Below are 19,155 nucleotides of genomic sequence, written 5' to 3'. Positions count from 1 at the left end.
TGAAAATAGGAAGTCAGTTATTTCCATCCTCTTAGAACATGAAATATATTATTTCTGAATATATCTTTCAGTTACCAATTTTTCTCTTAGTTTTTCTGGTTTAAAAAAAAAGAATTAGAGGTTACCCTTAAAATTTAAGATGAGGTGATCTGAAGATTTCATGTTAGATGGAGTTAATAAGGGAAGTGAAGTTGCTTAGTCATGTATGACTCTTTGCAATCATATTGACTGTAGCCTACCAGGCTCCTTCGTCCATGGAGTTTTCCACACAGGAGTACAGGAGTGGGTTGCCATTTCCTTCTCCAAAAGTGAAAGTCGCTCAGCTGTGTCCGACTCTTCGTGACCCCATGGACTGTGCAGTCCATGGAATTCTCCAGACCGGAATACTGGAGCGGGTAGCTTTTCCCTTCTCTAGGGGATCTTCCCAACCCAGGGATGGAACCCAGGTCTCCCGCTTTGCAGACAGATTCTTTACCAGCTGAGCCACAAGGGAAGCCCAAATAAGCATTCTCTAAAAAATATAGCTGGGCTTGCAGGGTAGTAAAAGAGATTGCCAGAGGCCATAAGCCCCCGGGGAGGGGGGTAAGTGGCAGGGACACAGATGTAAGCTGGCCCTGTGGAGTGCGTGTCACCATCCAGTCTGGGTCTTGGGTCTTTGGCTTTTATGCCCAGGTGGGAGGTGTGTGAAGGGAATGGAATCCCCCTCCATATTCCCATGTAAAACCTGCGCTAAAAGGGCTGCTAGTTGAGGGGCGGGGGGGCGTGGAGATGATAGGACTGTTTGTCCTGAGGCAGGAGAGGCTGGGAATGTTTGACTGGAGATGATACTGCCTCTAAAAATTTGTCCTCACTGTTGCTTTCTCCTAAGGCCTTGTTGAAGCAGAGATAAAATAGCTCTTTGGAGACAAGCCTGAAATTCAGACCAGACAGGATTGCCACTGATAAAATCCCCCCAGAGTCACTATTAAGAGGTATAAAAGTACTGAAAACCAATAATGGGGAAAAAATAGCACCAGGGAAAAAACAAGGCAAACTTGGAAAAAAAAAGAAGAACCTCAAAGGACTGATTGATTACAGAGCTGGTTAGATTCAGCTGAAGAGACAATCGGTGAAGTGGAACACAGGTCTAAGGATCTCTCCTGAGTGGTGGCAGAGGTTGAGGTGCAGTTAGGAGTTACTGCAGAAAAGCAGGAGCATTGCTTCCCAGAACCCATGAAACATGTGAGAAAGCATGGTGAGCCTGAATTAGATGATAAAAATAACTACACACCTAAAAGTTTTGTTGAATCCTCAGAACCCAAAAGATGGATCTTAAAAGTAATGAGATCTTTTTTTTCAAGGTCTTATAAATGATAAATTGACAACAGGCCTTTTAATACTAAGCACTCCTGCCCCACCCCCCCACCAAAAAAAAAAAAGAAAAAAGCCAGAGAAATAAAACAGTATCTTCAAAGCGGTGAGAGTAAGTAGCTCTCAGCATGGAATTCTGTACTCAGCTAACCATTCATGCTGAATGACAATGAAGAAAAGAAATCCTTTCAGGGCTGCAAGGACTGAGAATGCTGCTAAGAGGAGATTCTTGCTGAAACAGGTGATCAAGGATGTGCTTTGGGGAGACTCAGAGATGCAGGAGGCCTTCAACGCAGGAAGCAGTGACTGGCAGACAGACGGGGGACCATTTGGGAAATACAAGCATGAGTGTCTGGAACTGCAGAGTACCTGCAGGTGGTCCAGGTGTGTGTGAGGGAGAAGCAGGTGGGGAGGAAAGGAACCCCCCTTCATGGAGGCCCCAGACCCAAGGCTTCTGTGGTTCTTCCTTTGTTGGGAAGTGTCTGCTGTCAGGTGTGTGTGTTAAGAGAATGTAACGGGAAAAGGCATTTTAATCACAATTTTTTTTTGATTAATCACAATTTTTTAAAAAAGCACTTGCACATAGACACACAAAAACAGAAGAGTGTAACTTTCAAACGCAGAGGACAAGATGTCTAGTGGAATGCAAAATAAAATAAGAAAATGAGGAATAAGCAAAGAAAAAGTACTGTAAACAAGAATAACAAGATGAGGTGTAAATGAGTCCAAATACATAGGGAATCACAGTAGATGTTGATGAACTGGACCCACCAGTTACAAAGACAAATTGCCATGCTAGTCTTAAAAGAAAATCCAGCTATATGCTATTTTTAAGAGTTCCACTTAAAATATGACCCCAGAAAGGTTGCAAGTGAAGAACAGAAAATGATTCTGGGCCAATATTAACCCCCCCAGAAATTGATGTAACTTTTAAAATAATCAGACAATGAAGTGAAAGAAAATCATTAGGGATAAAGAGGATCACTTTATAATAGAGGATAAAATAGTAGGCACTTTATCAGGAAGATGTTGCAGTTCTGATTTTATATTCTAATAAGATGCCCTCCTGATAGAGCACAGATTGACAGATTCCCAGGAGAAACTGACAAATCCATGCTCATAGAGGGAGATTCTTAAAGCTCTCAATAGCTGTTAGGTTAAATAGACAGAAAATGAATGGGGTTCTACAGAAGGTTATGCACCGGAACATGCAGTCTTCAGTCCACAGGGTACATTGTGGTTGTTCAGTCGCTCTCAGTCGTGTCCGACTCTTTGCAACCCCATGGACTGCAGCATGCCAGACCTCCCTGCCCCTCACCATCTCCTGGAGTTTGCCCAAGTTCACATCCATTGAATCGGTGGTGCCATCCAGCCATCTCATCCTCTGCCACCTTCTTCTCCTTCTGCCTGCAATCTCTCCCATAGTACATGTTTGTAAAAGCTGACCACAATCTAGCAAAACACCCCAACATTATAATCCAAGCCAGTGCTTTGTCAGACTGCAGGCCCAGCATGCCGTGACCCTCAAAGTCAATTTAATTTGTTGTGAAAAACTTCAAAAAAATGTTGATGGCTTAGGAGATACCAGTGCAGGACACATGCTAATACTGAGTTACTGTTTCATGAAAGTCTTATTATTTACATGTTCATATACATACTGTTGGAGAAGGAAATGGCAATGCACTCCAGTATTCTTGCCTGGAGAACCCCATGGACAGAGGAACCTAGCAGGCTACAGTCCTTGGGGTTGCAAAGAGTAGGACACAACTGAGCAACTTCACTTTGACTTTCATACATACTGTGCATATAAGAGGGTGCATGTATGTGTCCTGGGTCAAGTTATCTTCCTGGTTCATGGTTACAAGTGTAAAAGCTTCGACCTGTATCACACAGAATAAATCCTCTGATGGACAGTGCAGTTGAATTAGGATTGTTGATGGTAATTCAAAGCCCTCACATGTTAGGAATGTTAAGAATGTTAGGAATGTTGAGTTAACGCTGCCACTGTGTGAGTCAGGTCTTTTGGGAACTGGAAGATACTTCAAACTGAGCACCGATGAAAATAGTGCATTGTAGCTTGGAGGATGAAGCTACAGTAGTACTTCACAGGAAAACTTATTACCTTAAGTATTTGCTGCAAGAAAAAAGAAAAAAAGGCCTGAAAGTTTATAAATGTTCATGTCAAGCAGTTAGAAAGAACAGAATGAACCAATGAAAGTTAGAAGAAGGAGTGATGAAAATTAATTATGTAGATTGAATCACAAACCCATAAACGGGTCCTGGAATCATCATTGAAATTGAAATAGCAGTTAAAGTCAGCTCTCTACCAAAGGGAACCTTCATACACAGTTGGTGGTAATGTCAATTGGTGCAGCCACTGTGGAAAAGAACAGTATGGAGGTTCCTCAAAAAACTAAAAATAGAACAGCCATATGACCCAGAAGTTCTGCTCCTGGGTATGTATCAGAAGGAAAACAAAAGCACTAGTTCAAAAAGATACATGCACCCCAGTGTTCATAGCAACACTAATTACAGTAGTCAAGACGTGGAAACAACATGAATGTCCACAGACAGATGAATGGATAAAGAAGACGTCAGATGCATATATAATATGTATATAGTGAAATACTAATAGAATACTTCTTAGCCATTAAAAAAAGAATGAAATTTTGCCATTTGCGACAACATGGGTGGACCTAGAGGGTATTGTGTGAAGTGAGATAAGTCAGACAGAGAAAGAAAAATACTGCGCGATATCACTTACGTGTGGAATCTAAAAAATACAACAAACTAGTGAATATAACAAAAAAGAAGCAGATTCACAGATAATAGGAAATAAATTAGTGTTTACCAGTGGGGGGATGGGAAGGGGGAGGGGCTGGACAGGGGAAGGGATTAAGAGGTATAACTGCTACTGCTACGTAACTTCAGTCCTGTCCGACTCTGTGCGACCCCATAGACGGCAGCCCACCAGGCTCCCCCGTCCCTGAGATTCTCCAGGCAAGAACACTGGAGTGGGTTGCCATTTCCTTCTCCAATGCATGAAAGTGCAAAGTGAAAGTGAAGTCGCTCAGTCGTGTCCGACCCTCAGCGACCCCATGGACTGCAGCCTTCCAGGCTCCTCCATCCATGGGATTTTCCAGGCAAGAGTACTGGAGTGGGGTGCCATTGCCTTAACTACAAAAATAAAATGAAATAAAACAAGCCCTAAGAGTATATTGTACAGCATGGGGAGCATAACCAATATTTTATAATAACTATGGACGGAGCAGTTTTATACTTAAAAAACCTTTAAAAATTGTGAATCACTATGTTGTACATCTGTAACTTATATAATCTTATACAGCACCTATATTTCAACTTTTTTAAAAAAGCAGCTCTATACCCACTCCTCCCCCTCTAGGAACAGATCGCGAAAAACCAGACTCTGATGGTTTTACAGGCCATTTCTTCTGAATCTGCAAAGAACAGAGGGAAAGGGGTGACCCTTAGCTTATGAGACTGAGGCGACCTTGCTGCTGAGACTGTGGAACCACAGTGTGAGGATGATTCTGCCTCCCCTCACTTGAGAGCTCACAGCCCCGAATCCCCCAGGAAAATGTCAACAGGCCAAATCTAGTGAGAGATTAAGAAGGAAAAGACCCACCATCAAGAAGTGTCTGCACACTCAGAACCATCTGTGAGTTAACACTAGAATGTATGTTATTTTAGTTCAACCCATTTCAGACTAGAGAAAATGTCAACTGATAAAGAAAAAGCACTTGCTCAAACTTAATGCACAGTTATTAAAAAGGAAAGGTAACTAGGAATATAAGACAGCCTAACCTGATACTCATAAAAAGTTTTCTACCAACACAGCATCTAATAGTGACACACCAGAAATGGAGACTCAGCGACAAGACCAGCAGGCCTGTTCAGAGTTCTTGCCCGGCTCAGGGACATGAGAAAAAGAGATGCAATGATACGGCTTAGGAAGCAAGAAACAGCTGGCTTTTTTCATAGGTGATTTTTTTTTTTCTTGAAGAGAATCCGCAAACTCCTGTATTTGAGGAAAGTTTAGCGTAATTATCTGGGTAAACAACACATGTGTAAATATGAATAACTTTGCTGGATGCCTGTAGCTAGAAATAGAAAAAGGTATCTTTTTCTTGTACACCTAAAAATAGCAATAACCTTAACAACAAAAAAAAAGACATGTAAGACTTTCTATAGAGATCATTAAAGCTCTTTGCAAGTATAATATAAAAGGACATTTAAATAAATGGAGTGCTATACAACTACACACTCTGTTCAGTGACAGTTCCCATGGTGTACAGTCAACTGTCCCCACCTTCATCTGTAAATTCAGTCTGTTTCAAAAATCCCGATGGAATTGGGATTTGGAGGGGATGCGTGGGCCAAAATATGGTATTGATGCTGGGCACAGATAAATATGCAGGTGGGACAGAGTGTAAGTTCATCAAACCTGGTGGCGCAGAGGCAACTGTGCAAGGAGGAGAAGGGAGGAGGGTGGACCAGTTCAGAAGGGGTGCCAGGTAATTTAAGCCGTGAGAGAAGCTGACAGTGTTTCCTGTCATATGCCAGAGTAAATCCCAGGTGATTAAACCGAACTACGAAAAGCTTTCTGAAGTGTGTGGAAGAAAATAAACAGTAAAGGACTCCTCTCCCAGTGGCTGGGACCTGGGTGGCTAAGACAGGGGTATAGGGAGGTTTTTACCCTGTATCAGCCGTTTTGTGCCTTTTAAGTTTTGACCCCTAGGACTGCGTTGCCTCTTTACACGACTGAGTGATTATTTAGATTGAAAGGAGAGCAAAAGTCTTTTCCTTAAAAGAAAAAGGAAACAGATTACCTTTGACTCTGTGGCTTGTGTGCTAAGTTGCTTCAGTCGTGTAAGACTCTTTGTGACCCCATGGACTGTAGCCCACCAGGCTCCCCTGTCCATGGGATTCTCCAGGCAAGAACACTAGAGTGGGTTGCCATGCCCTCCTCCAGGGGCTCTTCCCGACCCAGGAATCGAACCTGAGTCTCTTGCATCTCCTGCACTGGCAGATGGGTTCTTTACCACTAGTGCCACCTGGGCAGTCCCAGACTCTGGGGCAAAGCTGTGATACAAGAAGACACTGTAAAAACAAACAATGGTTGGAAATGAAACCAGAGACTTGCTATTCAGTTGCTAAGTTGTGTTCAACTCTTGGCACAACCCCATGGACTGCAGCATACCAGGCTTCCCTGTCCTTCACCATCTCCTGGAGTTTGCTCAAACTCATGTCCGTTGAGTCAGTTATGCCATCCAACCGTCTCATCCTCTGTCACCGCCATCTCTTCTTGCTCTCAGTCTTTCCTAGCATCAGGGTATTTCCCAAGGAGTCAGCTCCACAGACTTGGATACATTGAAAACAACAAATGGTTCGTATCCAAGCTATGTAAAGGACAACTGTAAATCAAAGAAAAAGGCAACCCTTCAGAAGACAGGCCAAGCATGTGAGCAGGCTACATCATAGGAGAGGTGTGAAGTGCTCATCTCTGTGGGAGGCCCAGCATCACTGGCATTTGGTGGGAACATGTCCAGAGGGTGAGTAGAGGATGGGGCCTCGTGCTGCCCCAGGGAGCAGTTGGCAGCATCTGGTGGCACAGTGCCCACCCTGGGCCAGTGGTGTGTTCTGGAGGATAAAACATTGCCCAGTGACACTCGCAGGGCTGGTCCCATGCAGCCCTTGCCAGGGTGGTCCTGGGTTTGTCTGGTGGGCACTCATGGCTGAGCATGGGGGCACACTGGGTGTTGGTCCTCTGTGGAAGGAAAGATGAGACACTGAATGTTTATCTAAAGTAAATGGGGGAGACTTTTTGATTTGCTAAACCTGGGTGGTGGATAAATGGCTGTTCAGAATGGTTTTCTTAATCTTCTGTATATTTGAAATACTTGATGATGCAGTCATATCTGCTAACGTCCTTATTCTGTTGTCATTCTGTTTTAGTTTTGTGCCTTCCTGGTAAGTCACCTTACACCCAGGAAATGGGGCTGGGTCTCTTTGACACCCCCCTCCCTACCCCCTGCTGTAGTTTCTCAGAGTGCCCTCACATGGCCCCCTGCTGCACAGCTGGGTGTTGACACGACCCAGCCCGAGGAGTGCTGTTGAGAGTCCTTTTGCAAAAACAACCCAAATCCCTGTTGCCGGATTGGACTGACCTCACCAAACTGCACTAGCCTGGTCAGACCGAGTGACTCAGCAGCAGTAGTCCATGCTTGGGGTGTCCACACAACCTCTGTTCCCCAGTCCTTACTCCCAGGAGCAGAAGAAAGCCATGCCCTCAGCACCTCCAAGGTGGGCCCAGAGTTTCAGCCACAGAGCCCGGGAGTGGTTCCTGAGCCTCGGGCCGGCCATCTGCTTCCTGTGCTGGCTGGCCTTCTGCTTCACACTCTAAGCAGATCCGCTGTTGTAAATAAACGTGTACATTTCGTAGAAGTTTCTGGGATCGACAGCACAGATTCTCTGTGGTCAGCCCACTCAGGATGCAGTGGCACACAGCAGAGTCTTAAAACCTTGTGGGAGGTTTCTGCCAGGGCTTTGACTGTGTGTGGAGCACCTGGCAGGCTAACCTTGAAGACTGACCTTGAGCGTATTTGGAGGCTTAGGAAGTGATGGCCTCAGATGTCCGTCTGCCCGTGCAGAGGGAAACACTCTCGCAGCTGGCTTCTCTCCACTCTGCGCCCCACAGAGAATACCTTGCATCCTGTGTTTGCCTAACTTGAGAGCCAAAGCCAGCTTTCCATCCATGGCTTTTCTGCCCAAACCACTCGGCTGCAGAATCCATGGTGCTAGAAAGGGGATGAAGTTGGGGGTGCCGGGGGGGAGCTGAGATGGGGCAGGGCAATGCCTGTTCTGGGGGCTGGGGGCCCAGGGCCTCCATGGGACCTGCCCTCCAGGGCACATTGGGGACCCAGGGCTTGCAGACCTGCAGCCGGGTGACCCGGGCCCCTGGCCAGGTGCTGCCTCTGGAGAAGGGCAATGCAGAGGGTTTTTGTATCTACTCTTTCTCAGGTTCTTTTCCTGGATATTGAGTAGAGTTTCCTGTGCTGCAGAGTAGGTCGGAGGATTTTGTCACCTGAATAGGATGGATGTCATGATTATGCTGTCGCCTTGTACCTGAAACGTGTCTGTGTTGACAGAGTTCTGAGGGGTCCTTGTGAGGACCCAGCGTTTCAGTTGTGGATGCCGAGCAGCAGGGATTAGAAGGGGATGGTGGAACCTTCCAGCTTCTTGTCCCCACCCTCCCGCCTCCTGGACCCCTCCCTCCAGGGTTTTTGCACTCAACTGTGAGTGTGGTCCTGAAGGCTCCTGACTTCTGTGTGTGTGGCACCCACGGCCAGAGGTCAGAACTTGCTGCCCCAAGACCTGGAGGCTCCATGAGCCCCCTCGGGCTTGCGGACCAGAATGTGGAGTTTAACCCAGAGCTGCAGCCCCCGGCAACAATCTGGGAGAAGTAAGTGTCCAGCTGCCCCTGAGGAAGGTGCTGCCCTGGAGAGCAGGGCATAGTCCGCCCTCCTCCTGCAGGGGTTTTGTAGAAAGACAGCAAAGTCATACGTTTTTCCTATGATCAGAGTGATTTTCCTTAGAATAGGATGCTGAGCTCAGTCCCTCCTCTCAAACCCCCTAATGTCAAAATTTGGATTCCATGGCTGTTTAGAAGCCCCCACTCGCGCAGGAAGAGAAATCTCAAGTTTTAAGCCACTGAGAAGCCTGGGCCTGGCCTACCCCAGCTCCAGAGATTTGGGGGGCCACTTAGCTCTCCTCCTTTCCCCATGCCCTCCCCCAGCCTCTCACACACGGGTTCCCATAGTTGCTGCACTGCTGGTCCTCCTGGGGGAGCTGGGCTCTGTCTGTCCCTCCCCAGGTCAGGGGACTGGAACTGCGATAGCAGCAGCAAAATTAGTTGGTAAGCGTTGAGTGTATCCAAGAAATGGACCCCTTGAGTTCCTCACTGAAGTCAAGTGTAGCCCGGCTGACAGCTGTTGGGTGTGGACCTGGCCACCTCCAACCCTGTGGACTTTGGTCCCCAGCCAGCGAGAAGAGTGGTTCATCCTCGTGGTTGGGAGTGTGTCATCAGACAAAGGGTCCTCCCCAGGGTGAGGAGTGGGCCTGGTGGCGCTGTCCCCCTCCCTCACTGCAGCCTCTGGTTGTGGAATTCAGACCTGAGGCCTTACTTGGTCGGCCTCCCAGAACTGATACGTCCTGTTTCCTCATGTGTTTTTCCTCACCACCTGTTGATCACCTTTGGGATTGTAATGTGTAGGTTCTCATCTCTGCCTCTAGGTGGGTACTTGTGTTTATCAGCCCAGGGGAAGAGGGGGCAGCAGAGAAAGAGCGCTCATGAGACCCACTGGCCCGCACACTGAGCGAGAGCCAGCAGCTTTGTTTGATTTGACTCACATGGTATTGTTAATATCAGCCAACTTGAGTTGGGGTGGCGGTGGGGGAAATCTGTCCTGATACGAGAAAGCAGAAGATACGTCAGCCTAGTGCTCCCATTTCTACAGTCATCCCCTATGACCGGGGGACTCCTGCTCCTGATGTGGTTGGCACTTTTACCCCATCCTTGCCACTTCCAGTTATCTAACACTGGCCTGTGCTTGTGTTCATGTGCATCTTTGACCCTGCGGTGGGGAACATCTTGACCTGGGGTCAGGCTTCTGAGTTGCATGGGCGCCACATGCCCTGATCATGGAGCTGCCTGCTGCCGTCTCTCTGTGGCTTCGTGTGTCCCAGCTTGTGTAAAAGTTGCTCGCTTCTGAGGGGGCAGGGAGAACAGGTGACAGCAGAGATTGCCTGGTTTGTTTCTTCTTTGATTTTATCAGTCTGAAGGATTAGTGGAGCCATATGTTAGGTGTTGCGAGTGGGGACGGTGACTGTCAAATGCCTCAGTTTCTACAGAAAGTAATTGCCATGTATGTATTTGGCAGGTGAAAGGAAAACCAGCCAGGATGGATATTTACGACACTCAGACCTTGGGGGTTGTGGTCTTTGGTGGATTCATGGTGGTTTCTGCCATCGGCATCTTCCTGGTCTCAACCTTCTCCATGAAGGAGACGTCATATGAAGAAGCTCTGGCCAACCAGCGCAAGGAAATGGCGAAGACCAGCCACCAGAAAGTGGAGAAGAAGAAGAAGGAGAAGACAGTGGAGAAGAAAGGCAAGACCAAGAAAAAGGAGGAGAAGCCCAACGGGAAAATACCTGACCACGAGCCCACCCCTGGCGTGACCATCGTCCCCAAGGACCCAGTGTGGGCGCCAGCAGTGGCGGTGGCTCCAACCGCAGTCCAGTCCCCTGTGGCCACTGCCCCTGTGGCCACAGCACCAGCCACTCCCCAAGAGAAGCTGGCTTCTTCCCCAAAGGACAAAAAGAAGAAGGAGAAAAAAGTGGCAAAGGTGGAACCAGCAGTCAGCTCTGTAGTGAACTCCATCCAGGTTCTTGCCTCAAAGGCTGCCATCTTGGAAGCTGCTCCCAAGGAGGTGCCTATGGTGGTGGTGTCCCCAGTGGGTGCCAAAGGTAGTGCCCCTGCCACTAGCTCTACACAGGGCAAGAAGGCAGAGGGGGCCCAGAACCAAGGCAAGAAGGCAGAGGGGGCCCAGAACCAAGGCAAGAAATCAGAGGGGACCCCCAACCAGGGCAAGAAGGGAGAGGGGGCCCAGAACCAAGGCAAGAAGGGAGAAGGGGCCCAGAACCAAGGCAAGAAAGCAGAGGGGGCCCAGAACCAAGGCAAGAAATCAGAGGGGGCCCAGAACCAAGGCAAAAAAGCAGAGGGCGCCCAGAACCAAGGCAAAAAAGCAGAGGGGGCCCAGAACCAAGGCAAGAAGGCAGAGGGGGCCCAGAACCAGGGCAAGAAGGCTGACGGGGCCCAGAACCAGAGCAAGAAGGCAGAGGGGGCCCAGAACCAGGGCAAGAAGGCAGAGGGGTCCCAGAACCAGGGCAAGAAGGCAGAGGGGGCCCAGAACCAAGGCAAGAAATCAGAGGGGACCCCCAACCAGGGCAAGAAGATAGAGGGGGCCCAGAACCAAGGCAAGAAGGCAGAGGGGTCCCAGAACCAAGGCAAGAAGGCAGAGGGGTCCCAGAACCAAGGCAAGAAGGCAGAGGGGGCCCAGAACCAAGGCAAGAAGGCAGAGGGGGTGCAGAATCAGGGCAAGAAGGCAGAGGGGGCCCAGAATCAGGGCAAGAAGGCAGAGGGGGCCCAGAACCAGGGCAAGAAATCAGAGGGGTCCCAGAACCAAGGGAAGAAGGCAGAAGGAACCCCCAACCAGGGCAAGAAGGCAGAGGGGGTCCAAAACCAGGGCAAGAAGGCAGAGGGGGCCCAGAACCAGGGCAAGAAGGCAGAGGGGGCCCAGAACCAGGGCAAGAAGGCAGAGGGGGCCCAGAACCAGGGCAAGAAGGCAGAGGGGTCCCAGAACCAGGGCAAGAAGGCAGAGGGGGCCCAGAACCAGGGCAAGAAGGCAGAGGGAGCCCAAAACCAGGGCAAGAAAGCAGAAGGGGCCCAGAACCAGGGAAAGAAATCGGAGGGAACCCCCAACCAGGGCAAGAAGGCAGAGGGGGCCCAGAACCAAGGGAAGAAATCAGAGGGGTCCCAGAACCAGAGCAAAAAGGCAGAGGGGGCCCAAAACCAAGGCAAGAAAGCAGAGGGGGCCCAGAACCAGGGCAAAAAGGCAGAGGGGAACCAGAATCAGGGCAAAAAGGCAGAGGGGAACCAGAATCAGGGCAGGAAAGAACAGAGTACCCTGGACCAGGGCAAAATGGTAGAAGTGGTTCAAAACCAGAGTAAAAAAGCAGACGGGACCCCCAACCAGGGCAAGAAGGCAGAGGGGGCCCAGAACCAGGGCAGGAAGGCAGAAGGGACCCCCGCTCAGGGCAAGAAGGCAGAGGGGGCCCAGAACCAGGGCAAGAAGGCAGAGGGGGCCCAGAACCAGGGCAAGAAGGCAGAGGGGGCCCAGAACCAGGGCAGAAAAGCGGAGGCAGGCCAGAATCAGGGCAAAAAGGCAGATTCAGTTGCTAATCAGGGCACAAAGGTGGAGGGTGTTGCGAACCAGGGGAAAAAAGCAGATGGGACCCCCAATCAAGGGAAAAAGGCAGAGGGAACCTCGAACCAAGGCAAAAAGTCAGAAGGGTCCCCCAACCAGGGCAAGAAGGTGGATGCATCTGCCAATCAGGGTAAAAAGGCAGAGTCAGCTACCCAGGGCAAAAATGCAGACATGGTCCAGAGCCAGGAAGCACCAAAGCAAGAGGCTCCTGCAAAGAAGAAGTCTGGGTCAAAGAAGAAGGGTGAGCCTGGTAAGTAGCTTTGGTTTCTTTATGAATGTAGAGAGACGAGCTGTCTCTAAGTGGCTTGTAGATTCCCTTTGGGGAAGCCGTCTGTATTAGTCAGCTATTGCCGCAACAAGGCTGCATAACAAACATCCCAGAACTGAGGGTCCTGCAGCGCCAGTCATTCAAGATCTTGCTCATGTTTCTGTTGATTTGGGTGGAGGTTGACTGGTCTGTGTTACCTCTAACTAGTTTGGCTCCTGCCAGAGGTTGACTCTTGGGTCACCTTCCACGTGTTCATTCTGGGGCCCAGGCCAAGGCATCAGTGACTCTTGAGGGCAGAGGACCTTCTCATGGTTGTGGCAGAGCTGTAAAAAGGCACTTCTCAAACCAGGGTCCTGTTGCCCAGAGCAAGTTGTGAGACTGAGGCTGAGTCAACAAGAGGAAGTCCAGTGGGGAAAGGTGTGAGTTCAGAAGAGGTGATGATTCCTTCCAACACACAGCCGAGAGCGGTTCTGTGTCTTGCAGTCTCTCTTGAATGTCTGGCCGTGATCTGTCAACCTGTTCTGCATTCTTGCCTCCCGCGGTGCTTTAGCATAGCTTTGTTCTTTTCTCGATGTTTATTGAGTGAATAACAGCAGGATGCTATTCCTAAGAAGCCGTGGTGTCCACACCCCCTGCCTCCCAGGTTTCCCTCTTTGCTACTTCCCACCCCAGTTGTGGAAGGAAGCATTATAGAACATTAAAATAGATATTATGTATCAGATATACATGTTGTTAGATAATGCATAGAACATGGATTTCCCATTATCTTTTCAGAGCAGATCACTGTAGAAACTCGACCTGTGAGTTCCTGTTTCATGTCCACCCCTCACTTGATAGAGTAGTCCAGTGTTTCCTTGCTCCCTCCGTCCCTTTCTCTCTTTTTCTCTTGCTAGATTTCTTTCTTTCTTAGGTTAGCCATTAGTCGACTCGGAAGATTAATTGCATTTGTCTTGGTGAGGCATCTTAGGGGCCTGAAATATTGGGGCCTCTGCCAAGTAGACAGGCCCTCTGTTTATAGCTGGCTCCCCTCTCTTGTCTTTTTCTGAAGCTGTATCTGCTTTTCTGCTGGGGGAACATTCTCTCAGACCACACTGTGCTCTGTGTGAGGTTCAGGGACCAGCCTACGTTTGCCCCACAGGTCATGACAACCTCTCAGGCCTTTGAAAACCCAGACACTCAGCCTTGGCCCTGGCCCCACGGGTGGAGGGAGCACACCTCCCTGTCTTCAAGGCAATGCTCTACCTGACCCAGGGCTAAGGGCCCTGGAGGCAGACGGCAGGGATGTAGGTGAGAGCCGGTCTGTTTTCTGGCTTCTCCTGTATCAGAGCTTCCTGGGATTGTCATGACCCTATAAGGCCTTAGACATTTGAAATAAGGTATGAAACAGAAACTTCACATTAGAAAGGAAGGCTAAATTGGCAGGTAACAAAAAGCGTTGTTGGGAGGAAGACCTAACTTCCGACCTGTGTGAACCCACAAGGCCGCTCACCTGAGGTGTAGGATAAGAGGAAATTTGAACAGGAAAAAAATACCGCGGTTCAGGACAAGAAAGATTATACGTGATAGAATGATTATCACTCCCTGGTTAACTTAGTAGTTTATTATTCTTCCTGCCAAAATTTCAGTGGGCTTGAAAGTCACCTCTCGAGGGAAAAACAAGTAAGAATACTGAATAGATTTTTAAGTGACTGTTGGAAGGCGGGGTCTGTCTGATATGTGAACACTTTCCCAAACTGTTAGAATGACAATAGGGTGCTGGCCCGAGGCCAGCAGGTCGGGAAGAAGGCTGGTCCTGAGTAGGCTGCGCGGTCGTCCTTGGCCTGAGCGTAACGTAGTGTATTTAAATGCTCTGAAGCGGCGGGCCCTTCTGTTGCTGCTAGAACTAACTGCTGCAGTCCGTGTCCCACCAGGTGAGGGCCTCCATAGCGTCAGGCCCTAGACGTGCTGCTGCTTCATCAGAAGGCAGGTGCGTTTCTAACTCAGGGAGACAGCCCCGTCCACCTTGCCCACCAAAGGCCTGGCGCGGCAGACGGTCCCCTGGGTGGTGAGCCCACGCGAGCATCTCACGTGGCTGTGTGGAGATGGCGGTGACGTTGGAGGCCGTTAGGAACCCAGGTGTGGACGAGGGGAAAACACTTGGTTATGAAACAGAAGATTGGGTTCCCTTCCCAGTGTCTGGAGAAGAGGGAATTCATGGAATCCTTGCGAAGTAGAAATTTCTGGAATTGAAGCTCCTGAGCGTTGGCGGCACTGTCCAGGCCTCCCCTGGTTTGCTGTCTTGAGAGTCACTGCAGCCAGCGTCTGCGTTGGTCAGGAAAGCAGCTTCTTGCCCAGGAAATGTGTGGCCGTGGGGGTGCTTTGGGGCCCTCTTAACAGGGCTGTCTCTCCAGCTCCTGGACTCGCGTCCACCTGAACGTGCCGCAGGCCAGGCCCCCTGAACCGGACATGTGGGTTTGGGCTGGACAGGAGGCACCTTCCGAGTTGGGCCCGAGTCCTTATGCTGCCAGGGGGCTTGGTTTGTGGGTGTCACTGAGGCGGGGAGCGGGGCAGGAGGGCGACTGGGCGGCCCTCCTCTTAGACTCGGTGTCCTGGCTTTATGCCAAATGCCATCCATCCTGCAGACTTGGGCCTAAACCTTGGGCCAGAGACCATCCCAGCTGGGCCCCGCCAGCCTCTGGGAGGTGGAGGTGCCCTTAGGCCCCACGATGGCTGAGTCAGATGTGCACAGGTCTACGTGGGGAAAGGCCGTCTTTAGGGGGAGGTCTGTGGGTGACTTTTATTTTCTTCCCTTCACCCTTCTGCACTTTCTAGTTTTTCTATAACATGTATTCTTGTTAGTGGGAGAGAAAAACTCCGCATTTGTCTGTGAGTTGAGGAAACAGGCCCTCATTGGACCACAGTGGAGCTTGCACCCCTTTGCGTGTCAGGAGGCAGCCCAGCCCTACCTCAGGACCCCAAGTGGCCTCTGAGCAGCGAGAGGGCCTCCTGCTTCTTTGGGGGCCCAGGGTGAGGAAGGAAGCAGCGTGTCCTTCTCAGTGTGTCCCCACCCCTGGGCACCCAGCTGATGGTGGGCACTGAGGTCGGATGAGAGAGAAAGGAGGTTTCTGCATCCTGGGGCCGTGAACTCCGTGTTGTGAGAGGTCTCCTGCCACTGCCAGACCCCGAGAAACGCAGGAGTGGAGCCGTGTTCTGTGACCCAGAGTGGCCAGGAGAACATCACGCTGGGTGTGTGTAGTCTGCAGGGCCCCATCTCAGGCTGTATGACTGGACGGGAATTGCACCCCGGGGTCCTGCTGCACCCCAGCCTGGGGTGAGGACAGGCGTCCTTCTATGCGTTTACCCCCCAGCATTCTCTAAGGTGGGCTTGTATCTCTGCCTGTTCTCTGACAGCAGTAACTAGAGTTCAGCTCTGTTTTGAGATTTCCCAGAAGGGGTGGTGGGGGGCGGGGCACCCTGGGCCTGGGTCTCCGTCTGTGCCTGTCCCTCTCCCCAGGAGACGGGGGCCGGTGAGACCATGCTTGAGCCTCTCTTTCAAACTAAACTCGGTTTCTCAGGGTTGGAAGCTCTGAAGAAAACTACCGGCTCATGAGCCTTTATTTAATTCACTTTCTGTGTAAGTTTTTCAAACCCAGCTTTTCCTTTTCTTCTTTTTCAAAAGAACAAAACATCCCCTGGGGAAGAGAGTCTCGAGTCAGTGCAGCACTGTCACGGCTAGAGAAGCCGCTGGAAGACATTCTTCCAGAACTTCCCGGTCACTCCTGGTCAGCCCTCTCACACGTGGCAGCACCGGGTCTCCCGTCGCTGCCGGGACAGGGGCCCAAGGCTGTCGTCCCCCGTCCTTTCTGCCGGCTGTAGGTCAGACCTCATGGCTGTCTCAGGCCCGAGGAAGGATCTTGCCCACAGGCCCTCCAGGGTTGTATTTCTTTAAGAAATACTGTGATGTGTTCTTTTTTTTTTTTTTTTTTTTTCAGATCTAAAATGGATTTTATGAAAATTGGTGTGGGGGGAGCAAAAGTATATAAAGAGAAAAATAAAGTCATTCAATTTGTAGAATTAAAAAAAAAAATCCCATGAGGCATCATTATATGGGCAAGCTCCCAGTCTGTCAACAGATGACTTTTGTCTCTAACCAGATGAGAAGGCCCAACTCAGGAACCCCGGTAGGATTGCTCTCGACATTGCTTGTGCTTTGCTCCAGTGCCCTCAAGATGCCAGTTGCCTGGGGCCAGCGCACCACCGTGCAGGGCCCTCACCCTGTCGGGGGGCAGACGGCCCGGGCGGTGCTGGGCTCCGGCCTGAGATGGCCTTGCGGTTGACCATCTGTGTGCTGCCCGGGGCCCTCCACTGCTGTAGTCGCAACCCGGCTGGAGCCACAGCTGCGCCTCTGCCACATCTGGGGGCTCTTCCATCGAGGGCCTTGGGGGGACCCCTTTCCCGAAGGCTCAGGAGAATCCTTCACGGCCACTGTCCGTGCTCCTGGGGGTTGGGGGCCGTGGTGGTGCTGGCTCAGGTTCCTGTTTCTGGAGACAGGTGGCCTGCCGGCCACTCTGATTTGGGAGCCGCCCTCTTCCCTTGGGGTCAGCGGGAGTCAGGAGCTTGTCTTGTCTCTGAGTCTGACGATTGCTCGAGAAGTGCTGGCTTCCGGGAGGGCAGGGGGCCCTTCCCAGGGTCCTGGGCCTGTGGCCTGCGTATGGCTCAGGTGACTGGGGATGTCCTGGAGGGCTTCCCGAGGCTGGACTCTGCCCCTGTCCAGGGGACCATGTGTGGCCCCCCACCACACAGTTGGGGTGACAGCTGTGCAGAGGCATTGGGAGCTGGTCTGGATGTCCCCCCGCCCCGAGACTGCACCCTGTGTCCTGCCCTCCAAGCCCCAGGGTTGACACGGGGTCTCTGTCGCCGCCCAGTTCCCTAAGCACACTCAGCCCCTGGCCTGGATTCATCCCTGACCGGCCTGGTCCCCCGGGGTCCTCAGGTGCAGACCCGGCTCACTCCCAAGTGATGCTCCCTTGCCCATGAGGTGACACCTGGACCAGCAGGGCCTCTGACGCCTGGGAGCCCCTGTAGCCCTGCCTGCCTCTGCTCTGCCAGCTTTGGTGCCTGTCTTTGCTGCTCCCTCCCTTCCTGAAGCCCCAGCCCTCGCTGCTCTCTGCCCAGAGCATTTGGCACGAGCATCTCCTGCGATGAAGGCCCTCCCAGTGTTGCTGCCATGGCCGCTCCCAGGGGTCCTTGGGGCTCTGTTGATTCCGTGTCTGGGGTCTCCTTCCTTCTCCTGCCTGGGAGTCCCTCCCACCTGCATTTTGCAGACTGCAGGGTACATAGTTGGTGCATACTTGCGGTCGGGAGACCCCTTAGGCAGGGCTTAAGGAACCTGCAGCAGTGGCCGGCGTGGAGCTGGAACCTCCTGATGCCCATCCTGGGGCCTGGCGACGATCCCGGCTGGATCCCAGCCGTCTGTTGCAAGCGTGATTCCTGGAGCAGCTCCGACGTCACCCTGTCATGGGCTGAGCCGAGCATGAGCAGGGCAGAGCTTCCAGGGACTGAAGCAGCACGGGGAGCCCGCCGAGCGCCCACTGGCTGAGACCATTCACGGGCTTCTCCCCAAGGGACCCCGAGAGGGAAACTCCCATGCCCTCTTTGCAGGACTGGCGTGATGTTGGGTGATTAAGCCTCCAAGCGTGGTCACAGACGGGAGTGCAGTTCTGGAATTTGAGGCTAGCGCATGTTATCCGAACAGTGTGTGCTTCGGGGCTGAGGGCCCGAGGAGACACAGGTTCTTAGCTTTTCTAAACGTGCTGCCCCCGTGACCTTGTGTGCAAGGCAGGGGCTAAAGGGGCACAGGCCATGGGGCTCTGTCCCCGGGAAGGTGCCTGGCGCTGGCTTGGCATGATTTGTCTGTGGCGATCGTGGGGGGACAGAGGAAGGGGACCCCTTCCAATAAGTTCCCTGCTGGGGTGCTGTCTGCTCAGGGAGGGGCTGGGTCTGGGGTGCGCCTGGCCCTGCTCATGGACCCTGTGGTGCTTGCCCTGTGCCCAGTGCCTTGCCATTTAACCTGTCACGTGTCGGGGAGGAGTGATTGTCACCCTGCCTCATGGATGAGGAAATCGGCACAGAGAGGTGAAGCTGCTTGCCCTAGGATGCCCAGCTGGCACGGATTTGAGCCGGAATTCAAGCCCAGGGCTCCAGGGTCCTTGCTCTGACAGGGTGCCCACTGCCTGCAGGCCTGCAGACTGAAACCGGCCCGTGGACAGGCTCAGCCTTGAGCTGACGCCGTGAGACACTGGCCCTGCCTGGCCACCGTGCCCTCCTGCCACCAGCTCCCTCCCTTAGGCCTCCCGGCCTGTCCACACCTGGAATTTCAGACGGACCGTCGTGCGCAAAGCCTTGGCTGCTCCTGTCTTCAGGGAGTTCACGGCCACATGGTCTTGGTGAGGCCCATGGCTTCACAGAACAGATGTTGAGTCTTCGAGAGAT

General features: G+C 51.4%; 1 protein-coding gene across 3 annotated transcripts in view; it reads left to right on the top strand.

Annotated features, from left to right (window-relative positions):
- Positions 1–19,155, top strand: part of RRBP1 (ribosome binding protein 1) — a 47,439-nt gene that overhangs the window by 10,040 nt on the left and 18,244 nt on the right. For all 3 annotated transcript variants that reach the window (XM_027976719.2, XM_027976718.2, XM_042230660.1), the window contains one exon: positions 10,311–12,666. In XM_027976719.2, the coding sequence (XP_027832520.2) occupies positions 10,332–12,666 (2,335 nt within the window). In that variant the 5' untranslated portion in view covers positions 10,311–10,331. The remainder of the gene's footprint in view (positions 1–10,310; positions 12,667–19,155) is intronic.

Source organism: Ovis aries, chromosome 13 (assembly GCF_016772045.2).
Source record: "Ovis aries strain OAR_USU_Benz2616 breed Rambouillet chromosome 13, ARS-UI_Ramb_v3.0, whole genome shotgun sequence".
Lineage (NCBI taxonomy): Eukaryota > Metazoa > Chordata > Mammalia > Artiodactyla > Bovidae > Ovis > Ovis aries.
Note: the sequence above shows the minus strand (reverse complement) of the source record. Positions and strands in the feature narration are given on the sequence as shown.